Below are 22039 nucleotides of genomic sequence, written 5' to 3' on the forward strand. Positions count from 1 at the left end.
AAAGGCCTAGGGTCCTAGGCTTTTTAAAGGTTCCTCTAATGAGAAAAATAATATTTACTTGTTTAATTCATCTTCATCACCTTAAAGGGATCTATGTCATTCGCAGTGGAGGTCACTGCTTCCCCTCCTCTCTTCTCTTCTAAATTGTAATAATAAATAATGAGTTTCATTCAAAGCTCCCTGCCAGCAAGCTGCTAATTACCCAAAGTATCGCTTGTAATTTACACAGTAATAAACTGTAAATTTAAACATTACGGCAGTTTAAGTTAATAATTTCTCTACTGTAACAAATAGCTCATCTTTCATCCCCGCTGTTGCCTTCACACAAGCCTTTCATTTGATGGTGTTTTGTGTTTCTGGACACCAACACACATTTTTATTGATAATGAAATCCTAGTTTTCAGGCAGTTTATTTATAGAGAACACATATGAATATATACAATGATATACATGACAGTATATGAATATAAATGTTACTTTATTTTCTTGCACAATGATTCCGAAATAGTTTGACCCAATATCCCCTTTTCCTGGTCTTGAATAATGTCATTGCCCCCATAAAAATGCGAACTATTGTTTTACATAAGGGTTTTGGCAGTGGCAGTCCCAAAGTGGATCCTAGACTCAAAGAAGCAATTACAAATTGCTCCATTATTTCCGGGATATGCACAAACTACCACTTTGGGAATAATTAACCCCCAGTTTTAAGAACTATTGCTGTAAGTATGGTATTACAAATCTTTAAGGCCGATTCAGTTGAAAGAAAAACTTTTATGGAACTGTTGGTTGTAAGAAATTGTTGAAAGTAGAATAGCCTTGCAACAGAAATGGCTGATAATTGTCAAGGAATCATGTTCCAATTAAAGGAGATATTTGTTTAAATAATTTTGTTTCTTAGACTTGGACCTAAACTTTGATACACTACTGTATGCTATGTAATTTATATAGCTAAGAATAAGCTAATGAGCTTTCATATGAGAATTCTGCAGTTAACTCAAAATACTTAATTGTAATTAACAAAGTTAGGATTAAAAAAATGCAAACAAAGCTCTTGAACTTTCATCATTTCCTTGGGGGAATAATATGATGCTAAATACGTCATTAGAATCTATATCAGTTTTTTATTTGATAATATGTTCAAATGGATCCTTTCTCTAAGGCTGATACAGAGGGGTAATTTTCATTGGAACATGACTAAAGAAGGAAGGGTTTAATTTGTCTCTAACACTAGGTCTAAAATTAGAAGGAAGATTATACCATTTAAAATGATGTGTTCAATTTTTGTGTACTTTAATAATACGATGAATAAAAATTATAGGTATATAGTTGATGGTAATCTTCTCCCCCTAACTTTCATATAATCCATAGCCTAATAATTGTCATAAATGTTCCCATTTTGATTCCTTGAATGGAATAGAAAATATAGGTAGTCCTTTCTTATTGTCTCTGTCATTCAATGATAACTCAGAATTAGGATTGGGATAAATTAGGTGCTGAAAAAAATAACTTTATGCGATCAATATCTGCATGTATGACCTTCACAACATTACTCAGTCATTTGATTGCAATCAGTTACACATCAGTTACACATCCTCCGTTTTTCTGTTCCTTTTACAAGAAAGAAATGCTGTGGCATCAGCATCCCTAAACGTTCTCAGGGCTGGGAGTTGTGAACATGCTAACAAATAACTTGGTGTATTCCTCATTGTGTGTCTCTCCAATCTGCATCAGGCTGTAAACCAGGAGGCTGCAAGTCCTACTTTAGACATGAAAGCAAGCTGGGTGACTTCGAGCCAGTCACTCTCTTTCAGCCCTACTCACCTTACAGGGATGTTATTGTGGGGAAAAGAGAAAAAGGAAGGGGTATGAAGTATGTTCACTGCTTTGAGTTATTTATAAAAATAACACAAGCAGAATAAAAATAAATAAATCTTTTCTTGTGAGAGGGAGAAAGAAAAAAAAAGATCATGCACAGGAAAGATTGCTTATAGAAATTGCTCATTTATCTTGACCCCTCCCCACAGTAAAATGGAGAGCTTTGAGAGGAAGGAATTACAAGACAATACAATGTGCAGTTGTATGAGGGAGGGTCACAGAAGGTGCATGAGGGTACAGTGTGGCTCAGGGATGGGATGAGGGTGTGAGTGAGAGTCATGGGTCAGGGAGAGTGTGAGGGAGTGCACAGGTACAGTGCAGAAAGTGTGTGTGAGGGGGTATAGCATGAGTTAGGAAGAATATGTGGAGGTGTGGTGCACATTGGGAAGAGGTCATGAGGATTGCAATTGGCCAGTGCAGCTCAACCTCAGAGGGGCTGGAGGAAGGTTCATGGGTGGCAGAGGCTTATCCTAATAACCCACGACCTTCCCTTGATTTTCTGAGGAAGCTGGCAGGGTGGGCTACAAATAGCAATGGCAGGGGTGTGGGACTGCCAGCGCTATGAGAGCTGGTTGTAATCACCATTCATTCAGCATCATAGATGGACTAGAAGACCTCCAAGACCACTTTCAGCTATGGTGTTCTGTTATCCTCATAAATTTGAACAGTTGCTGAATGAATGGTCTAGCACAGTGATGGCTAACCTTTTTTCCATTGCGTGCCAAAAGCGGGGGGAGCATGGGAGGGTCGCGCATGCGTGTGCCCACACCCATAATTCTATGCGCCTTGACCCCCCGCATATGCACGCGTGACCCCCCTGCTCTCCCCCTGCTTTTGGCACGCGATGGCACAGTTGGCCCGGTAGGCCTGTTTTTTGCCCTCCCCAGGCTCCAGAGGCTTTCTAGGAGCCTGGGGAGGGCAAAAATGGCCTCTTCCCCCCCAAAGGCCCTCCGGAGGCCGGAAACAGCCCATTTGCCGATTTCCTGTGGGACCAGAAGGCCCGAAAATCAGCTGGCCAGCGCACGCATGCATGCCAGAGCTGAGCTTGCATGCCCACCGATATGGCTCCGTGTGTCACCTGTAGCATGCGTGCCATAGGTTCGCCATCATGGGTCTAGCAGCTCAAGGACTACTTCCTCTCCATTGAATGTAAATACAAAAAATAATTCTCATCTTGCTAATTATGGGAGGGAGAATTAGGAGGCAAACAAAGGCAGAAGGTGTGAAATAGTACAGGAGTGAACATTTCAAAGGGAAATGGATCGAGAAGAGGAAATTCTAAAATGCTTGTTGTTTCATTCTGTTTTTTTTAGCAAAGTTGAAAACTAAGTCCTTGTAGGGAATATTATCCTTGCAATCTAGATAATTATACAGCATTGTAATACAATTTTTCAAGTAAGTTCCATTGAACTCAATGGTACAAACTTCCAGGAGAAAGTTCATAGACTGCATTTTTCAATTAGGTTGCGGTTGAGCTTTTTGTGCGGTCTTGAGATTGCCTATTCTTAGACCACTCAAAGTCAATCAGATTCAAGATGAGGCATTATTATTATCTTGGGACTATTATCTATAAGCAGAATAATATTAGCTAAGACATCATTGAGCTGGGCTGGAATCTTGATGGCTATATAGATATGTTTGCATAATTTTCTTGGCAGAATATAGAAGTGTTTTTTCCTGCCTTCTGCTTTTTCCCATCTTCCCAGTTAACCTTCAGTCCGGGGATTTGCTGTGATCTCTCATCTAAATACTAACCAGGATTCAATCTCTTAATTTTTTGATATCACTAAGGTGTTGCTCCTTGATCAAACTTAAACAAAGCAGTGAGTGTATTGTTGGTGATGTTTTTAGTTGTTTTTGTTGTTTGTCTACAACTTTCTTGGCAAAATTTTTTAGTTTACCATTGCCACCTTCTTCCCAAGAAAGAGTAATTAGCCCAAAGTCACCTATCTGGCTTCAGGCTAAAGCAGGGCTAGAACTTGTGATCACCTGGTTTCTTTCCTAGTAACTTAATCACTACATCAAACTGGCTCTCTCTGTATGCTTTAGGTAAAATGATTCCATTGAGCATGAAAGTTAACTTGTATGATTGTTTCACTATATTCTTTAATTTATCAGAGGTTGATTTCATACCATGTAAGAATGAACATAGAATTGGTTTGTAAAGGAAGACTGTGATTTGGGGAGTAAGACTGTCTGAAATTCAAACTATATAGAATCATAGAGTAGGAAGGGATCATTTTGAGATCGAGTCTGATTCCATTCTCAAAGCAGAAATCAAATAAAAGCAACCAAGAGAGGATAAAATTGAGCCAACCACAATCACAATTTAATGTGAGGATTGAAGGCCATGTTATATGGAAGCGGACACATGGATGAATGCGATTTGCATTTTGAACCTCGCTTCTTGTTACATCCAATTTTGTATTAGATCTTGCTTGAAATATGTTACGTAATATACTCAGTAATATGGGTGCTAGCAGTTTTCTTCTGAAGTACCTCATGATTGTCCCTCTTCCTAAAACGCTAAAAAATTACTATAGCTAAATACTATTTTAAATTACATTTTCCTTCCCTAAATTACCATTACTTTCTTTGGCTCAGGAAGTAAACAGTATCTTAAAACTATCCGTTATGACTGCAGCCTCAATTTGCTGGCCAACATAGCACATATGTTTAGAGGAGAATGTGATGGAATGTCCAATAAACCCTGGGAAGTGAAGGAGGAATTGCAAAAAAAGACACCTCAAGAGTGGAGAAGCTTAAGAAAGAGACACAAAGCAACTGTGCTTTACTTATGCTAGGTATAATTTGAGCAGGATAATTTTTCTGGTAGGCTTTCATGATTCTGTTATATCACCCTGTTAGCAACATTGATCTTTCCAGAAACCAAGTGGTTCTTGTTTCTTGAGTTTGCCAGCTTTGTGGGGCCTGACAGAGGAAGGTACAGCATTTGTAGCTCTTCTACTCTCGGACCTTCATTCTTGCTACTGCTGTTGCCTCATTTTAATATGTGGCAGTTTTGCTATTCCTCCCTGGAGGTGGGTGGTGCTGAAGCAAGCCTTATGGCCTTTGTTTTCTTCCCAGAAAGGAATCATAGAACTTTATTTTTGCTATGTATGTTGGGTTTTTTTGTGGAATTGAATTGGAGGGAAACAACGATGTTATTGTGTTAATTGAATTCAGTTTTAAAAATGTCCACATAATTATGGCAATTGTTTTATATCATTAATGCCATTTTTGTGGCAGCCATTTTGAAACTGTGATATTGAAAAAGCTGAAAATGGTTTTCTATCCCACAAAAGACTATACCATTTAATACACACTTTTCCTTCCTCTCTCCTTTTCTTCTTCCGCTGCCCAAGAAGTCTTGCATGCTCTTTTTGGATCAAAACAGCACTTCTACCCCACTCTACTTGTAGTTAGTTGAGGCTGACTTAGGTTTCAGTAAATGAGTCAGTGTAGTTTTAGCCTTAGTCTTTCCCCCTCTTACTTTGTGTTTCAGGAGACCATCATGAATGCAATGGGTACTGAGAGGATTAGCCACATCATTGGTGATTCCTGCCAAAAAGAGTAAGCATCTGGGCACAGTAGATAAAGATCTAGAACTTTGGGGTTGGGCAGGAAACAAATATTCGTTAGTTTAAGTTTACTATAATGTGTGTCATAGATCAAATATGAAAGTCTGTCCATGGAGGCATCCATAGGGAGTGTTGGGGAAGGAGGGCAAATGATGAACGCAGTAGCACACTGCAAGCTCCAACCCTTCATATGTATATCATAGCACTGCCTGAATATGTGAAAGCATCAGATCCTATGGGTGCTTCTTCTCATAATAAAGAATTAGATTTATTTTTCACTTTATAGGATTGCTGAAGGATATTGTTTCAGCATATTTCTAGCAAATAATGGCTGTGTTTGTTTGACTACCCACCCACCCTAATTCGTTTGGACTCATTCCTGTTCAAAAAGAAGGTGGCAACCGTAGCCAAGAAGGCCTTTACATAAGTTCTTCCAGGAAGCCCTTCAGACAGCCACTTGTATCTTGTTTACTCTTGATTGGGCCACTGTAATGTGTGGTACATGAGACTGTCCTTGAAAACCTCTCAGAAGCTAAAATGACCCAGATAGCAGTGCAGTGGAATGTAGTAATGTGTGTTAACGGTGCACACACGTGTCCCTGTTGCTTTTAAGCTGCACTGGCTGTCAGTGGGCAATTCAAGATGCTGGTTATTGCCTCTTCATGTCATATGATCTGGCTCCTTGAGGGACCACTTGTCTCCAGCCTGTTCAGTGAGATCAGCTAGTGAGGCTACATTTTGGGTTCTATTGATTAAGCAGTGTCATGTTGCAGGACCTAGGAGGTGTACCTTCTTGGCGATAGCTCCTGTTATCCTATGACATCCCCCCAGATATCCAAACAATTCTAAACCTTTAGCTTTTCTGCAGGTTCTTAAAGACCTGATTGTCCTCCCAGGCCTAGGATTAAGATGTGGTTGAGTCCCTTTGGTTTTTGATTCTGTCTTCTAATCAGTTAGATTCTTTTTCTTAGATATATGCTGTTTTCTTTTCATTAGTAAGCTACCCAGAGTTGTTGCGAAATCAGGCAGTCTCAAAATTTAAACAAATAATAGGGAGCTGCCACTTGAAGAAGTGATCATGTATTTCCCCTTCTATATTGACATGGTATTCCTGTTTCCCCCCCCTCCTTTTAATAATGGCTATTGGACTACTCCCCATTAGTTGAATCATATACTTTAGCCTTTTTAAATGCGCATATATAAAAAACACAAAATCCGAACACAAACAAACAAAAGGGATGTCAATGCTAAATAGTATAGCCACAGTTGTAATAGAAAGGATACCTTTGTAGTAAAAATTTCACCATTTTTGAAATTATATTTTCCTGGCTTTAGACCATCCTAATCATATATTTTTGATGGGTGATATACTGAAATTTCTCTTTCTAAAAGGAAATCAGGGTATTTGTAATACCCTAATGCCCCCATCTTGGGTGAGTGTTAAAGATAATGTGGCTTCCTGTGGATGTGCTCCATTGGATTGAATTTTCTGTCTTCCATTAATATTTAGATTAATTCCTATTGACTTATAACTAGCTTTAGCAAATCTGCCTAACATGGATGTTTAATCTTTTTCTCTTCTTCTTTATGCATCCATTTTTTTTTTGTTTCCTCATTTCTTCCAACTCTATTCTCCTGCTCCGTTCAACTTCATCTCTCCTACCATCTCTCTCTAGTTTCTGGTTGCCATCAATGGGAATGAGAGATCGCAACCAGGTAAGCTGGCTCTACTTTGTATATTCTCTCATTTGATTTCTATCTCTCTAGAAAGAACAAAGTGCTGGCTTCCAATTTCTTCCACATTGCAGCCTGGGTCCACGAGGTAAGGCAGCCCCATTCTTTGGTCCAGCAGACCACTATGGCTCCTTGTACCAAATAGAACCCCAGAATGTTAGCTTTCTACAAATGCTTTGTAGCTGCATATGTTATTTGCATGTTTCTGTCAATTCTTCTGTATTTATGACTTTTCAGTCTCTATGCAGTCTCCTAATATTTCACTCTCTTCCCATATTTTATAGCTACATTTTCAATCACGCTAATACTTACTTACATACAATTGTGAAGCAGAGAAACGGGAATTTTAGTTATGATATTGTTTTATAAATATATAGTGTTTACATTGATGCCCACTGATGTTGAAATCTCAATGAAATTATGCCTGTGTAAGTGTTTAATTTCTAAGTGTGTACCACTTATGCTAATAAAATGAAATCATATTTCATCTTTTAATGGAAAAGCAGGTCTCAGTTTCAGTTTTGAATCAACCGTGCTTGTCCCTGTTCAGTACCAACCTGTTTTGTTTCACTCTAAATAATATTAAAATTTCACCAACCACTCTTTTTCTGAACTCACTTTTGTTTTACATACCTAGGACTGTTGAAAGTCAGCTACTACTATCAGACCTTTTTTGGGTTAATTTGTACTTTCTAGACAGAGAGACAGACAGATAGATGCAAAGGAAAGGAGAGTTCCTTTATGAATCTGAGGGATTGTCTTCTTTACCATATGTTTGGATATTAGAATCTGTGATCAAATTAATTTAATGGGATTATTTAATTATAGTAGGCTTGAGCATTTAGTTTTGTAGTTGTTTTTGTTACAATTTATGCTTCCTTGGTAGAAAGATCTTGTAATAACTGAAGAATGTTGTCTTCAAAGTTAAAACGTTGTGTTTTTTTTTGTGGAGAGAAGTTAAATGTTGACAGAATTAAATAGGAAAGAGATAGAAAAAGGCATTAACATTAACATTTGCAGGACTAATGAAGATGGAGTTTGGAATATGATCTTGTTCTATTGCAGTTTATGTTTTTCATCACTGTCTTTTGTCAGAAAGCATTTCTGAAGATTGAGTTGATCTAAAAATTAAGTAAGGCAGTTGGGAATTGCATATTTGAATCATTTCCCATTTTGAAATCTCCAAATGAATATGCAAATTTGACTTATCAAATAGAAATATCTAAGGTAACCTGCTTCTAATATACACACAGAGAAAAGTTTTTAACATACAAGAATATGCTATTCTATTGACTCTTCTCTAAGGAGGGCTGTGCCACTTACTTTGCTTAATGTTTGAACAGCTCACAGCTTTTAAAAGAACTTCAGTCACTGCCTTGTGTTCAAGAAGAAAATCTTATCTGTGAATAAGTGTTGGTATTCCAATAGCTCATATGCAATAAATGAATAATAAATAGAGTATGTCTTTTTAATTGTTTCTGATAAATAATTTATTCTGCTGGTAAAGCTAATACATTCTGTTCCTTATGTCATTCTTAATAACAGCTTCTGCTGTTACATTATGTCACTATGTCAGTTGTCTGTTTGTAATATTAAAGAGGCATTTATGACAGTTTCCAAGCTGTCAGGGTTCATAATAAAGGTAAAGGTTCCCCTCGCACATATGTGCTAGTCATTCTCAACTCTAAGGGGCGGTGCTCATCTTCGTTTCAAAGCCGAAGAGCCAGTGCTGTCCGAAGACGTCTCCGTGATCATGTGGCCGCCATGACTAAATGCCAAAGGTGCACAGAATGCTATTACCTTCCCACCAAAGGTGGTCCCTATTTTTCTACTTGCATTTTTTTATGTGCTTTTAAACTGCTAGATTGGCAGAAGCTGGGACAAGTAACGGGAACTCACCCCGTTACATTTGGTTCTCAACTGGTTCTCAATTTGGGCTGGTATATTAGACATACAATTGGTAGATGTGGGATTGACTCAGAGTTCCCTATACTGGATGATACCATAAATGGTCATACGCTGTGTAGGATTGAATTCAAGCATCTTTTTTCAGATAATATAACTTGGAATGTTATTAACTGCCTGTGTTTTAAATTTATAGTTCAGCCCATTATCTCCACTGTATTCCTTGGATGTTCTTGCTGATGCTTCACATCGAAGATGCTCACCAGCACGCTGCTCAGCCAGGTAATCACATGCTTTACATAGAATGATACTTTTTTTTTTTAGTTTTGGAACATATAAATCTGAAAACATACAGTATATTTGTCCAAAATTTCATTTCTACCATTTCTAAAGAGAATCTTGGATGGCTATCCAAGATGAATAATAATCATGAAAGTAAATACAGGATTAACAAGAATAAAAATAAAAGAGCTTTGTATAAGAAAGCATTAAAAGTACTCACTTTAATTTTTATTTTTATTTTATTTTATTAAATTTCTATACTGCCCTTCTCCCGAAGGACTCAGGGCGGTGAACAGCCAAAAGATAAAACACAGAAATACAAAATTTAAAATGGATTAAAACAGATTAAACAATTTGGCTAAATTTTAAAAATATACCATAATTAAACAAATTAAAATTAGTGTTTAAAATTTAAATTTTAAAATTTTAAAAAGGAGAAGATTTAGGCCAGGCCAGCTTGATGAAATAAAAACATTTTAAGCGTATCTCCGGGGGGAGCTCGTTCCAGATCGTAGGTGCCCCCACAGAGAAGGCTCTCCCCCTAGGGGCCGCCAGTCGACATTGTGTGGCTGACGGCACCCGGAGGAGCCCCTCTCTATGGGAGCGTATTGGCCGGTGGGAGGCTATTGGTGGTAGCAGGCGGTCCCGTAGATAATGAAACACAATCATATTCATAGCCATTACTTTTATGGCAGGAGTGTCAAACTCTATCCCATCACGGGCCGTATCAGGATTTAGTTTGCTCTTGGGGGGCCGGGGTGGTCATGATCTAGTTATCGTGGCCGACTGGATGGGCAGAGGTGGGCTGGGGCTGGGATGGCATGGGACGGTCCCTCGCCATCTCTGGGACAGTCCTGTGGGACAACCTGGGCCTATTGCAGGCCAATCTGGCCCGTGGGCCACGTGTTTGACACCCCTGCTCTATGGGGAGAAAACACCATGGGATGTACCTTTATTAGGACCAACCAAATATTTATAATCATTATTTGATCAAAATGCGTACAGTTTTAAAGAACTGTTCAGTTGACAAGATGTTACAAAAACCAAGGGACAGGGAACAAGCAATAAGATTCAAGAATTAGTTTAGCTGTTTTAATTTATAAGGCCTACAGTATGACTTTTTGGGAAGAAATGGCAGAAAAAAAATGGCTCCATGAAAAGTGGAGCTGATGATCATATGGCATGAAAAGCCAGCAAGTAGACGGCTCTTCATAATTCCTTTTCAGACAAGGAGAGGACTTGACATCACCCAGAAGTACTCCAGACAGTTGCTGCTCATGACGAGACTGCAAGACAGCAGTGCCTGGCCAGTTTAGAAATCTGCGAGATGAGGAAATAGCCATCTAAGTTCAAAACACAGTTGGCACCGTTAAAAAGACACTAGTTTCATATTTCTCCTTTTCTAATCACTTTTAGAAATTACTTGTTAACTGCTTTTCACTTATTAGGAACTTATTTCACTTATTTGGATTGACAAGCTTTTCACTGCTGGGTGAGTTTTCTCCTTAGGAAAATAAGTTTTAAATATATGGACTTAGGTTTTTTTTTATTTAATAAACAGCAAAAGGGTGATTAAAACTTTGTTTTTAGAAAGTTACAAATGGAATAAGGCTCCAAATAAATTTGAAGAAAAAAAAAAGATTTGGGAATTGATTATAGGAATCTTTCCTGTGGGAAAATGCCTTTGTTTTGAATTAAAAAAAAAAACATATGAGATTAGACTTTTAAAATTGGACACTAGAGGGAACTAGAAGCAACTAAAAATTACAATCAAATGAGAATATCACTTAAATTTGACTTACAAATACAGTATGAAGCAAAATATTTTAACTTTGGACATATTGTAGGATATTTTTGAACATTGGACCCAGAGATTAATTTTAAGATATAGATAGATTATACTTAAAGTTATGAAAGAGGAACAACTTTTATCTGACAAGTTTAAGATTGATTTGAAAGTGGATTTAAAAATGGCAGACTACAAGAATGACATGGAAAAAGATACTACACAGAATATACAAAAGAAACCTGTCTTAATGATTAAAAGGGATATACAAATAAGAAATCCAGAGAGTGACCTGGACAATTTTCCTATATTGGATTTTTAAAAAAGGAATTTTGTGAGAAGAAACAAAGAAAAAGTGAAAAGAATTCAAGTTCTAAGGCATTAGTTGAAGGGACTAAAGATCAAGATACTAGAAAAAGAAAGAATATCAAGTTAGTTTACTTAATTAAAATAGATAAACCAAATTTCAGTCTCCAAATTTGTTGCATCTTACTCATCACTTCATGTACTATATTCTATTTCTATTTACCTCTCTTGTAAGAATCTGAATTTTCAATCAAAAGTACATATTCAGTTTTTCCTCCAAATAACACTATATTTAGCATAGTCTTTCTCAGTTAAATAAGTAAATGATTTTCCACTTTCACCAAATGAAAGAAACGTGAATAAATAATTTTCAGAAATCGCAGTTAGTTTTGGTTGCAATTCTCTATCCCACTCTATTTTACCAATTTGTTTCCCTATTTTTTTAGACTGCCATTTTTATTTTATTTTTTGCTAGTTCTGTCTGCCTTTGCAGATGTATTATATTACTGGAAGTACTGTTGTCAAGCAGATCCTGGAGGGAGGGAACCGTATATCATAGCCCATATTTTCTTTGCCTCTCAAATGGTTTATGATTCAGTTTATTTTGGTAGCGTAGTGATTACCTGGTAACCCACTGCTTCATTTAAACAGAGCCGCCAGCTAGAGTGTTGCATATGAGGCCACAAGTGTGCAAGGAGGAGCTCTTTAGTGTCAAGGAGATGGCTTTGTTGAGGTTTCCTTGGAAGATGCAGTTAAAAGACTGTATAAATTGTACTATAGCAAGATTTCTTTTCTAGATTTCTGTCTGTGATGTGTTGAGACTTCTCTCAAAGCATTAGAAGCAGCACTGGGAATTCCACACCCATCATTAGAAGTACTCTGTGTCTGTGTGTTTGGTGGCTGTTATCATTAGTAGTATAATTTTATTTTCCAACGTGAAGAGAGTTTTCTGCATTTTTTGTCTCTTTCCCTGGAGATGGTTGGTATATTAATTTGCTGTATTGCCTCCTGGCTGTTCCCAGGCTGTTTTTGATTCTACATCATGGAATTTTAATGGCCTGCTGCCTCTCGGGAGGCATGTGACGAAGAGCAACTCAGGGGCTTCTTTTCCTTCTCTTCACATGCCTGTAATTGCTGCTCTTTAAGGGCACAAAGCATTTACTAATCATGCTTGCCTATCATAACTTCTGTTTTGACTGTGCTCTGGAGTAGAAAACATGAAGAAGTTGGCACTGAGCACTTTTGCTCAGTGCATTATTTTTTGGTTTTGAAATATATGAACCTCATTGTGATAGCAGATTTGATTTTTTTTTCCTCCCCATGATACTGAGCATTGTCTAATAATGGAATGCCCCCTTTTGAGAGTGATTACAGCTTTCCTTTACACAAATAGTGTGCTAAAGCAGTGGCCCCCAACCTTTGGGCACCAGGGACCTGTTCCATGGAGAGAGGTTTTTCTGTGGACTGGAGGGAGCGTGGTTTTACATGCTGCCTGCATCCCACAGATAGGGATTTGCTTGTTTGCGCCGCCCAGTTTCTGGCATGCTGCGGACCGGTGACGGTCCTCAGACCAGGGGGTTGGGGACCTCTTTGCTAAAGCTCTAATGAGCCAACACTCACGAGAAGTGAGGTTAGCACCATCCTTGTTAATGTTCAGGATGTCCCTTAAGACCTGGCTATGGGAATCCCAAAGGACCAGTGAAATGTTTAGATGGCTCCCTCACTGTGGCTGATGTTCACTCCCTCCTGGGCCATGTGGTTTTTATATTTAAATAATGACTGTTTTGTAATTTTAATAATGATTGTTTTTATAAATTCATTGTTTTCATAAATTTTTATATGTCATCCAGCGTAATTTTTTGTGAGATAGATGGCCTTAATAAATGTAATAAATTAAAAAAAAAATTACCATGCTTAATGGTAAATTCCCAAACAGTGTCAGTGCCTGTTGAGATCCTTTACCTAAAAAACAGAGAAAAGTAAAATTTTGGACTCATTGGATGGTCAGTTGAATGCCCAGTAGGTGAAGATAATAGGAACATTTGGCTCTGTCAGTGTAGGCAATGAAATGAATCCCTGGGACAATTACTTTTGTACTGAGTCAGACATTAAGTATTTTTCAGTACTCTGGAAAATGTCTCTGGTCTAAAGGAAGATATTAATTGTTTAGCCACTCAGAAAAATTCTTCACTTGTCCCTGCAGGTAGGTCTTTTAGATGGTAGTAGTATGATACATGCTGCAAAGGTGGAAGGAATTAATCACATGGGTAATTGTTAATTAATTACCCATACATTTTGATTATTAGTTTTATATGGCTGAGTTAAGGGGCAAGAGGAAAAAGGTGGAATTTTTGTTTCACTAAGGCACTTTATTTGCCATTCTGGAGTAGACAAGCTTTTGAATTAGATGTAATTTTATACCTGGGCACTTGTCCATCCTGTATAATGAGCTATTTCCTTGATACAGATATGTGATTATTGAATTGATTGGATGAACACTGGTTTCAATGTGCAGTGTGCAGATCAGAGATGGTTTTTCAGCTATTTGGTGTCATTTCAAAGAGGCAGAAGAGCTCTGTTCTCACTATTAACTTTGACCTTTGAAGGCATCAGAAATAGCCCCAGGTAGTACCCCAAGGCTTTAAAAAGGTATCTTTTATGCTGCCTGCTGTGGATGCAATGTGTACAACAGCAATAGCTGAGCTGAATACTGTCAATCCAATACCCTTGATAGGAAATATTTCTTCTTAATGGTTCCTTTCCACGAAGATAGCTGAATAAGTTGTTTAAAAGACAACTGGTTATCCTGTATTACACCTTTTTTTAACGCAATTCCATTACTACAGTTGATATAATTCAAATTTAAAATATTTCAATTCTGCTTTGGGTGCTTTCTGGTAGAAAATTAAGGAAGAATTATTTTTGTAATGTCTAACATTCTGCTTTTTGCTTATGAGTTAATTATAGACCCTTCATTTCTATGCATTTGTATGTATGTAGATTTAAAAGGTGCATATCTTGAATCTTTTGAAAACTTTTATTGTTGCTCAGGTTCAATATTTCATTATGAAAGGACTTATTTCTTGCTTCCAATGGAATACTTTGTGTGATTATCATTCTGAGTACTGTATTTGCAACTAAACATAACTTCTAAATGATTCTTATTGTTTAGAGATGTTGATATTCTGGCCCAATGCTAGGGCTTTATTTGTTTTTCCTGCAATTGGCAGTGTGCTAATTCTCTTGAGTAGCATAAGAATGTCGTTAATTATCAGAACAGTGAATATGTTCAGTGGTGGATATCTCCATTTCTCTTCAGCCCCTCTATTAATAGACCAAATATGCTTAAATCTAATAGAAATGATTTTGTCAAGGTTCTGACTGATGAGCCCAAGCAAATCAGAACTCTGAAACTCAGATCTCTCTCAAATAACTTCTTTATTGGGCACATCATATTGGCACGATTAAATGTAAAACCAACTCTGAATATTTCCCGCGGTTTCAATATAGTTAAAATAGTAAATGATCCCCTCCCCAAGTGTCACAGGTCACATTGTCCAATTAGGTTCATTGGCAGGCTCCCTAGGCACTCCTCTTCAATCTCATCCGACACCTGTGGAGAAGACTTTGGGTCCCACGAGATAGAGCAGTGTTGTGTCTGGCAGTGCATTCCTGCCCCCCCCCCCCCCAATACCATGTAGCAACTGAGAACCAACAAAATGGCTTCTCCCAGGTTTGGTTTGAAGTTGACAGCTTAATTGTATTCTTCCTCTGCTAAACATCAAGACTCCTTCCTTACAGTTGAAAGCAGGACATCTGAATTGAGACTATACTTGTTGTCAATAGCCATTGCTGCTGTTATTACTTTGAGGATAGCAAAAGTAGGCAAGAGAGTGTAGGCTGGAGACTGTGCATTAATTTTCCACGCTGTAAACTTGAGATACAATCTGTCATACCGAGGACACTTGGGATGCAGGCCAGAAGTGGAATAAGCCTTGTGTTTCTCTGTGTAGTGCAATGTAGGCTTGAAATAAACATTGAACACATTGTTAGTCCAAGCCGGAGATCAATAGACTCTTGATTTATTAGCCATAAATAAAACAATAAATAAATAAATAGCTACAAAATTTATAACCCGCTGTATCTATGTTTACTTAACTAGTTACTTTTTTTTGTTTCAGCAAAATATTTTTAGCATTATCTCATCTTACCACATTTATACTTCACTTTCCTTTGTTGATAATTGTTGTAACTGTATGTTAATATTCCCAGGACTTTCTTAGTATCATTTTGCCACCTAAAAAGGAGGCAAAACACCGTGCATTGAATGACCATATTTAAAGTAGATTAGCTGAATTTATGATTATTTTTCCCCCACTGCTTTTAATAGGACTACTATAAATCTATAAGTTGCATCAAAATCAATGTCTTGTTTAAGAGGGATATACATGTCTATCACTCATAGTACTGTCTTATTTTTTGATGCCAGGACTAAGCCAGGCATGAATAATAATTATCTGGTTTAACAGTGAAAGTATATAGGGCAGATGCTTCTATATTACCACAAAGGAGCATAATTAAAAACTTCAGCACATTGCCTTTTGCATCACAGAACTTAATACGTGGAGTAAGCGAGCCACTTGTGAAACAAATTGATTTCTATCTAGCTGTTTCATTTGCACTCTAAATATGCATTGAGTACAATGTGCTTAAAACGGAGAGCACAGCTGTAACACAAGGCAATGGGTACTTCAGTCTCTTGAAGTAAAAGGGCTTGAATGTGCTGCTTTGTTATTGTGCGGTAAACATTATCAAAAATTTTGAATCTGCATTTGTTGTGGATTAGCCTATGATGTTGCCCTATAGCAGTTCCTTTCGGTCAGACCATTGCATCAGGAAAGGGTCTGGTCTTTTCTAATACTTTGTAATTCTGTCAATCATATACTTATTGTTTGATTCTAATAGATAGATTAGTGAAGGCTATTTCTTCTTCTTTCCTTTCTGAAGCCCTTTATCTCTAGTTAAACACATGTAACTCTTCTGCATTCTTTGAGCTTATGCATTTTCCCCCTTAAGTTACCTTTAGCATAAATGTGGAAGAACATTTTCCAAGCCAGATAATTTAACTATAAATATTCAATCTGGTTTTCTTTTCTAACAAAAACCATTAATTGTTTTTTCATAGGATAGGAAATGTACAGTATCTCTGCTCTTTGGAAGAGTGTTATGGAAAACATTCCCTGTAAGGTTGCTTTTGGTTCCTGCTCCCTCAGGAATGTAGAATATCTGTCAAGTTCCCTTTCTTTTGCGGGGTTTTACTATACTGTATACGGTTAGCATTATTAGATTGTTATCCCAAAGGTGCTTTTTCTTGTTTTTATTTGATGATGTTTCACTTCTCATCCAAGAAGTTTCTTCAGCTTCGAGAGCTGAATTACCTGGATGACTGAGAATCTCCATACACATAATTAGATTGTTAGCTTTCATCTATGTATTTGATTTTTTAAAAGCTTTTAAAATTTTGTTCGCTGCATTCACTGCTCAGCAGAGAACCAGGGTATAAATTAGATCAATCAATAAAAAGAATTGTTCTTATATTATAAAAATAGTGCAGGGTAAATGCTAATTAAAAATTATCTGGCTGACGCATTTCCTGTTAAAAGACCATCAGTGTGATACTTGTTGGCTTCTTTTTCTAATTGGTACAGTTTATTCATTCTTTAGGCAGACTAATATACACCTGGGACCACCGTGCTCAAGGGACATCAAGAGGAAACGCAAACCAGTCATGGCAACAGCCTCACTTTCCAGCCCCAACTCAGGTAAAACTTTCTTCAGTAGTAAGTGATATGGACTGTGGCAGTTTTGGAGGAGAAATTATTTGAAATTCATGAGAAGATCCACAGTTTAAGAGATCTGCCTTTTCAACTGTTTTTGACCATATTAAAAAGCAGGCATCTTATGGCAATATTATATAAAGTTTCAATTTGTTGTACACAAATGCCAAATTTAATATTGGAAACTGCCCTTTTGGTAGTAACTGTTGGTTTGCAAATGTTTGAGAAGTGCCTGATGAAAACGCAGATGTCAGCAATAATTGGAGCCTTCCTAGCATGTTGGAGCTCACAGAGGCAAATTATTTTGTATAGTAAAAGATGGGTAAGTTGTATGTACTATGCAAACCTGACTCATTTTATAGAATTCTGTACAATGTGGTGTTGCTTCCCACAAAATTTGTTTTCCTTTAAGATTGCATTATTAACCTGTCCAGCCACCAGTTGTGGTTCCTTAGAAAGATTTTGATTTAGAAAGATACGATATTTATGGCTTTTTTATGTCAGTATCTGAGCACTTTGATTGAAGAGCATCATTCTGAGTAGGCAAAATTATATTGTGTTTGAAAGTACAGTGCTAGTTCTTATGTGCTTGGTACAGGAAGCATGATGATATCCCAAGGGATTCTAGGCAAGTCTTTCCCAATCTGGTGTCCTCTACATATTTTAGACTTCTGTAATTTATTTTGCATGGTGCCTATCTTTTTTTTTAAAAAGACCCAATTTAATAAAATCATTTTATATTATGAAATACATTACCATCAATGAGAAAATATTTTGAAAGAACTGAGATAAAAAATAACATGAAAAATGCTGTCGAAGTTCCTTTGTGTGACACTACCAAGGAGTCTGCAGTATCAAGAAGTCTACATTTTCAGCCACAGAATTTGTTAATATCCTTACTGTGTTTAGGAGAAGCTTAGATTTAAAATATTCAGGATTAGGGATAGCCTAAATATATTGTGCAGTGCCATCTCTATGACTTGGATAGGTCGGAAAAAATTAATAAATAACGATTTATATAATGCAGAGATCTGTTCCCAGTGAAGATATACTTTTCCGGTACTTGTTTATTATAGAGGTACTTAAATTTTGGTTGGATTTTCTGCTCACAAAACATACCATTCATGCCAAGAAATCTGTGCCAGGTTTACACATTGTACGCAGTTACTGTATGTGACCTATTTCACTTTGGTTAACTATGTTGTGCAATGCCAGCCATTGTGATTTATCAATCATCAATTCTGTTAATAACATGATGTGATTTCAGATGATATCAGAACACAAGCAGAGCAGCCTAGAGAAAATTCCAAAAAAGTCTCAAAATGTAGTCATGTGATTGCAGGATGCTGCAATAAGTCATAAACGCAAGGTGATTGCCAAGTACCTGAAGTCTAATCACATGACTATGGGTAGTATGACAGTTGTAACTTTGAGATGGGTCATAAGTATTTTTTTCCGAGGCTGTCATAATTTGAATGTCATTAAGTGATTGATCATAAATTGAGGATTATCAGTATAATAGTGTTGAATTGGACAAGGGGCTGAAAAAGAGCAACTGATCCAAAGTTGCTGAGTGAGTTTACATGGCTGAGGAAAGACTTAAACTTCATATGTATTCATGTTGTATCCAATTTTATAATTCTGCTGGTGAAATTCAAACCACCATCAAAACCAGCTGAGGAATGGAGAAGGAGAGAGAGTCGGAAGGAATCCAAGAGAAGTACAGATGCCTAACATTTAATGTAAATTGAAGATTTCTGCTTTTAGGGCAAAAAATGATGATATAGAGGCTATTATATTTTGATCATGCCAAACTACCTCTAAAGAGTATAGCTTACGTGAAAAGAAGACATGGGGAGAAGAACTAAAACCTTTCCTGCTGCAGTTTGTTTGATTCATCTATTACTTAGATTTATATCACTCAATCACAATGACTCAGATGGCTTACAGTATCATGCGTAACATAAAATCCAAATATCCTGTCATTCCCCATAAAACCAGAACCTCATAAATCAGATCTACCCCAACCACAATGAAAACCCTCCCCAATAAAAAAGCAATCTCTCACCATCACTAGTGCCCAAATTCCTGTCAAGACAGGCATCTTTGTATAACTTTCTAAAGCTACAGCAAGGAGCAGGCCAAATAAGCCAAAAGTGGTAGCTTAGCAAAAGCACTTAGACTTGTACTTCTATAGTGCTTTACAGCACTCTCAGAGCCATTTACAAATGCCAGCATATTGCCTCCAATAATCTGGCTCCGCATTTTACCGAACTCAGATGGATGGAAGGCTGAGTCAACCTTGAGCCAGTCAGGGTTGAACTCCTGGTTGTGTGCAGAGTTAACCTGCAAGATTGCATTCTAATCAATGCGCCATCGTGGCTATTGTATAGTGTTGTACAATTACAGTGTTGTACAGTGTTGTACAAAGTCCATCTTCTAGTTCCTCATTAGACACTTTTGGCTGATGTAATCTGCAGCATGCCCAATGTGTTGGATCAGATCGGATGGGTAGAAACTCTTGGAAAAGACAGTCCTTCAGATAACCCAGTCCCAAGCCATGTAAGGCTTTAAAGGTGGCAACCAGCACCTTGAATTGCACCTGGAAACACACCAGCAGCCAGTGCAGCTCACAGAGCAGTGGTGTTACATGTGCCGTGTAGCCAGCATCTTTTATTACCCTTGTCGACATCAGTTTTACATCAGTTAAACTTCCCGAATGCTCTTCAAGAGCAGCCCCATGTAGAATGTGTCACAGTAACATATCAAGAAAGATCGTTACCCACTGTCATCAGTTCCAGTGTAGGTCTATTTACAGTGTATCTCACAGTTTGGCTGAAGACAGTCAGGTGCATCAAAGGTAGAATAGAGGTTAAGTTTCAGAGATAAACAATAAAATATCAGTAATGCTAATTGAAAAATAGCAAAAATCCATGGACATTTTAATCTTAGTCTAGTAGCACAAATTAAGGTTCTAGACAAAAATCAAAAAGGAAAGTGGACATCCTTACAGAGTGCCTTTATAGAGTGAAAAGTAGATTAAAAAACATTTTCAGTATGCGCGTGTATATATATATATATATATATATATATATATATATATATATATATATATATATATATATATATATATATATATATGAATGAGAGAGAGAGAGAGATCACAACTTTTATTATCCCCCCGCCCCCGCCCCCCCCATATTGTAAATCGCTTTGATGTGTAAACTCTGTTTTTGTTTTTTGTTTTTACTGATTGGTAAAATCAGTACTAACAGTATTGTTAGTACTGTTAGTACTATTGATAACACTATCAATACTAACATTATTGGTTAGTAGTGTGTATCAACAAGAGAGAGGGATGGATGGTAAATTTAACTATAATCCTCACATTTAGTTTAGTCTTCCAAAAGCATGTAATGACAAGATTCAAACAGCATTAAATCCCTGCAAAGAGACACGGTTACAGATCACTGGAGCAGAGTGCAAGGCAAGAAAGACAGACAAGACAGAATGTATAAACCCTACCTGAAAAACTAATTTGGGGATCTCTTTTGTTTCTGATTTTTTTTGGAGGGCATTTTCTATGGTCATAAGTGAACCTCTTTTTTAAAAAAGTGTAACTGAATGCTTTGTTATTCCAAGAAAGCAAAATACATTTCTGTATTTTGTGTGATGAGCATCCCTAGTTATTGGACAATCCTTCCTTCTTTCTCTCCAGCTTGGTTTCAGTCAGCATTCATTGGATAGTTGCTCCGATTAGCTTATGAACGGCAACTTTCTTTCACCGAAGGTGCAATTTTCTTTTGATGAATTCTTGTGTCTTCAGTAAAAGATTGTCATGAATCAGAATTCAGACCCAGGTTTCAGTTCAGGGAGTCTATACAGGCAAGGATGTTTCTTCAGCACAGATCTCCGTCTGAGCTCGATTGTTCTCAACTCACTTGTTGACCAGGTCCTGCTTCAGTGAACTCCTTTATGCAACCTGAGTGCCCCACAGAGGTGAAGGACACAGCCTGAGCTGGCTCCATCAGTCAGCAGAACAAATGGGCTTGCTCTGCCTAACATCAGGCCATCTCGGATTCCACCTCTTTTATAGAGATGAGTGATGAAGAGAAGCTTGTTCCGCTTTGCTGCTGTATTAATACACATCAGGGGCCAGCTCCCGGCACTAAATCATGCTACTGCATACATCTGTTATCAGACTCCTCACCAACGTGATGAACAAGACTGCAGATAGAGGCTTCCTCATGTCATTCTTTATAGGATTTTCCTAAAAGAATAAATAGCTCAAATCTCTGCCAACACTCTGCCCTGTCATTGTGATGAATTTAGCTTCTTTCTTAAACATGCAGCAACAAATCTTCCTCTGTCATAGGCCCTTTCCCTCCCCCATCTATGGAAAGTTTTGCTGAATTTTGACTGAATTTAGATAGTAATAGTCAGTCTACTGAAGATGCTGCCCTCATTCTATGGTGGAAGGGAAAGTGTCAATTTACAATTCTCTCTCTTTTAAAACCTTAATTAAATGTAATGGTATACTATTTATATGGACCTGTCTATTTTTTCCCTTTTTTTAATGTCTTGGATACAGGTAATCCTTTCTTAAAGATGGGTCATTTTACAATCACTTGAAGTTATGATGACCATGGAATGGGTGCTTTATGGCCCATAACGCGTACCTGGCTATCATAAATGATCACACTGCTCCCTGCAGTCACATGACTGTACATTGG

General features: G+C 37.4%; 1 protein-coding gene across 5 annotated transcripts in view; it reads left to right on the forward strand.

Moving 5' to 3' along the window:
- Nucleotides 1-22039, forward strand: part of GPATCH2L (G-patch domain containing 2 like) — a 45952-nt gene that overhangs the window by 18319 nt on the left and 5594 nt on the right. For 3 of the 5 annotated variants that reach the window (XM_070941029.1, XM_070941008.1, XM_070941015.1), the window contains exons 6-9: nucleotides 5381-5448; nucleotides 7224-7278; nucleotides 9292-9377; nucleotides 17194-17291. In XM_070941029.1, the coding sequence (XP_070797130.1) occupies nucleotides 5381-5448; nucleotides 7224-7278; nucleotides 9292-9377; nucleotides 17194-17291 (307 nt within the window). Of the gene's footprint in view, nucleotides 1-5380; nucleotides 5449-7132; nucleotides 7173-7223; nucleotides 7279-9291; nucleotides 9378-17193; nucleotides 17292-22039 lie in introns of all 5 variants that reach the window. The other 2 variants (XM_070941022.1, XM_070941034.1) reach the window with 2 other exon arrangements.

The sequence above is a fragment of the Pituophis catenifer genome, unplaced genomic scaffold (genome assembly GCF_029215685.1).
Source record: "Pituophis catenifer annectens isolate HBS135680 unplaced genomic scaffold, rPitCat1.0.hap2 SCAF_1, whole genome shotgun sequence".
In the NCBI taxonomy this organism is placed as follows: domain Eukaryota; kingdom Metazoa; phylum Chordata; class Lepidosauria; order Squamata; family Colubridae; genus Pituophis; species Pituophis catenifer.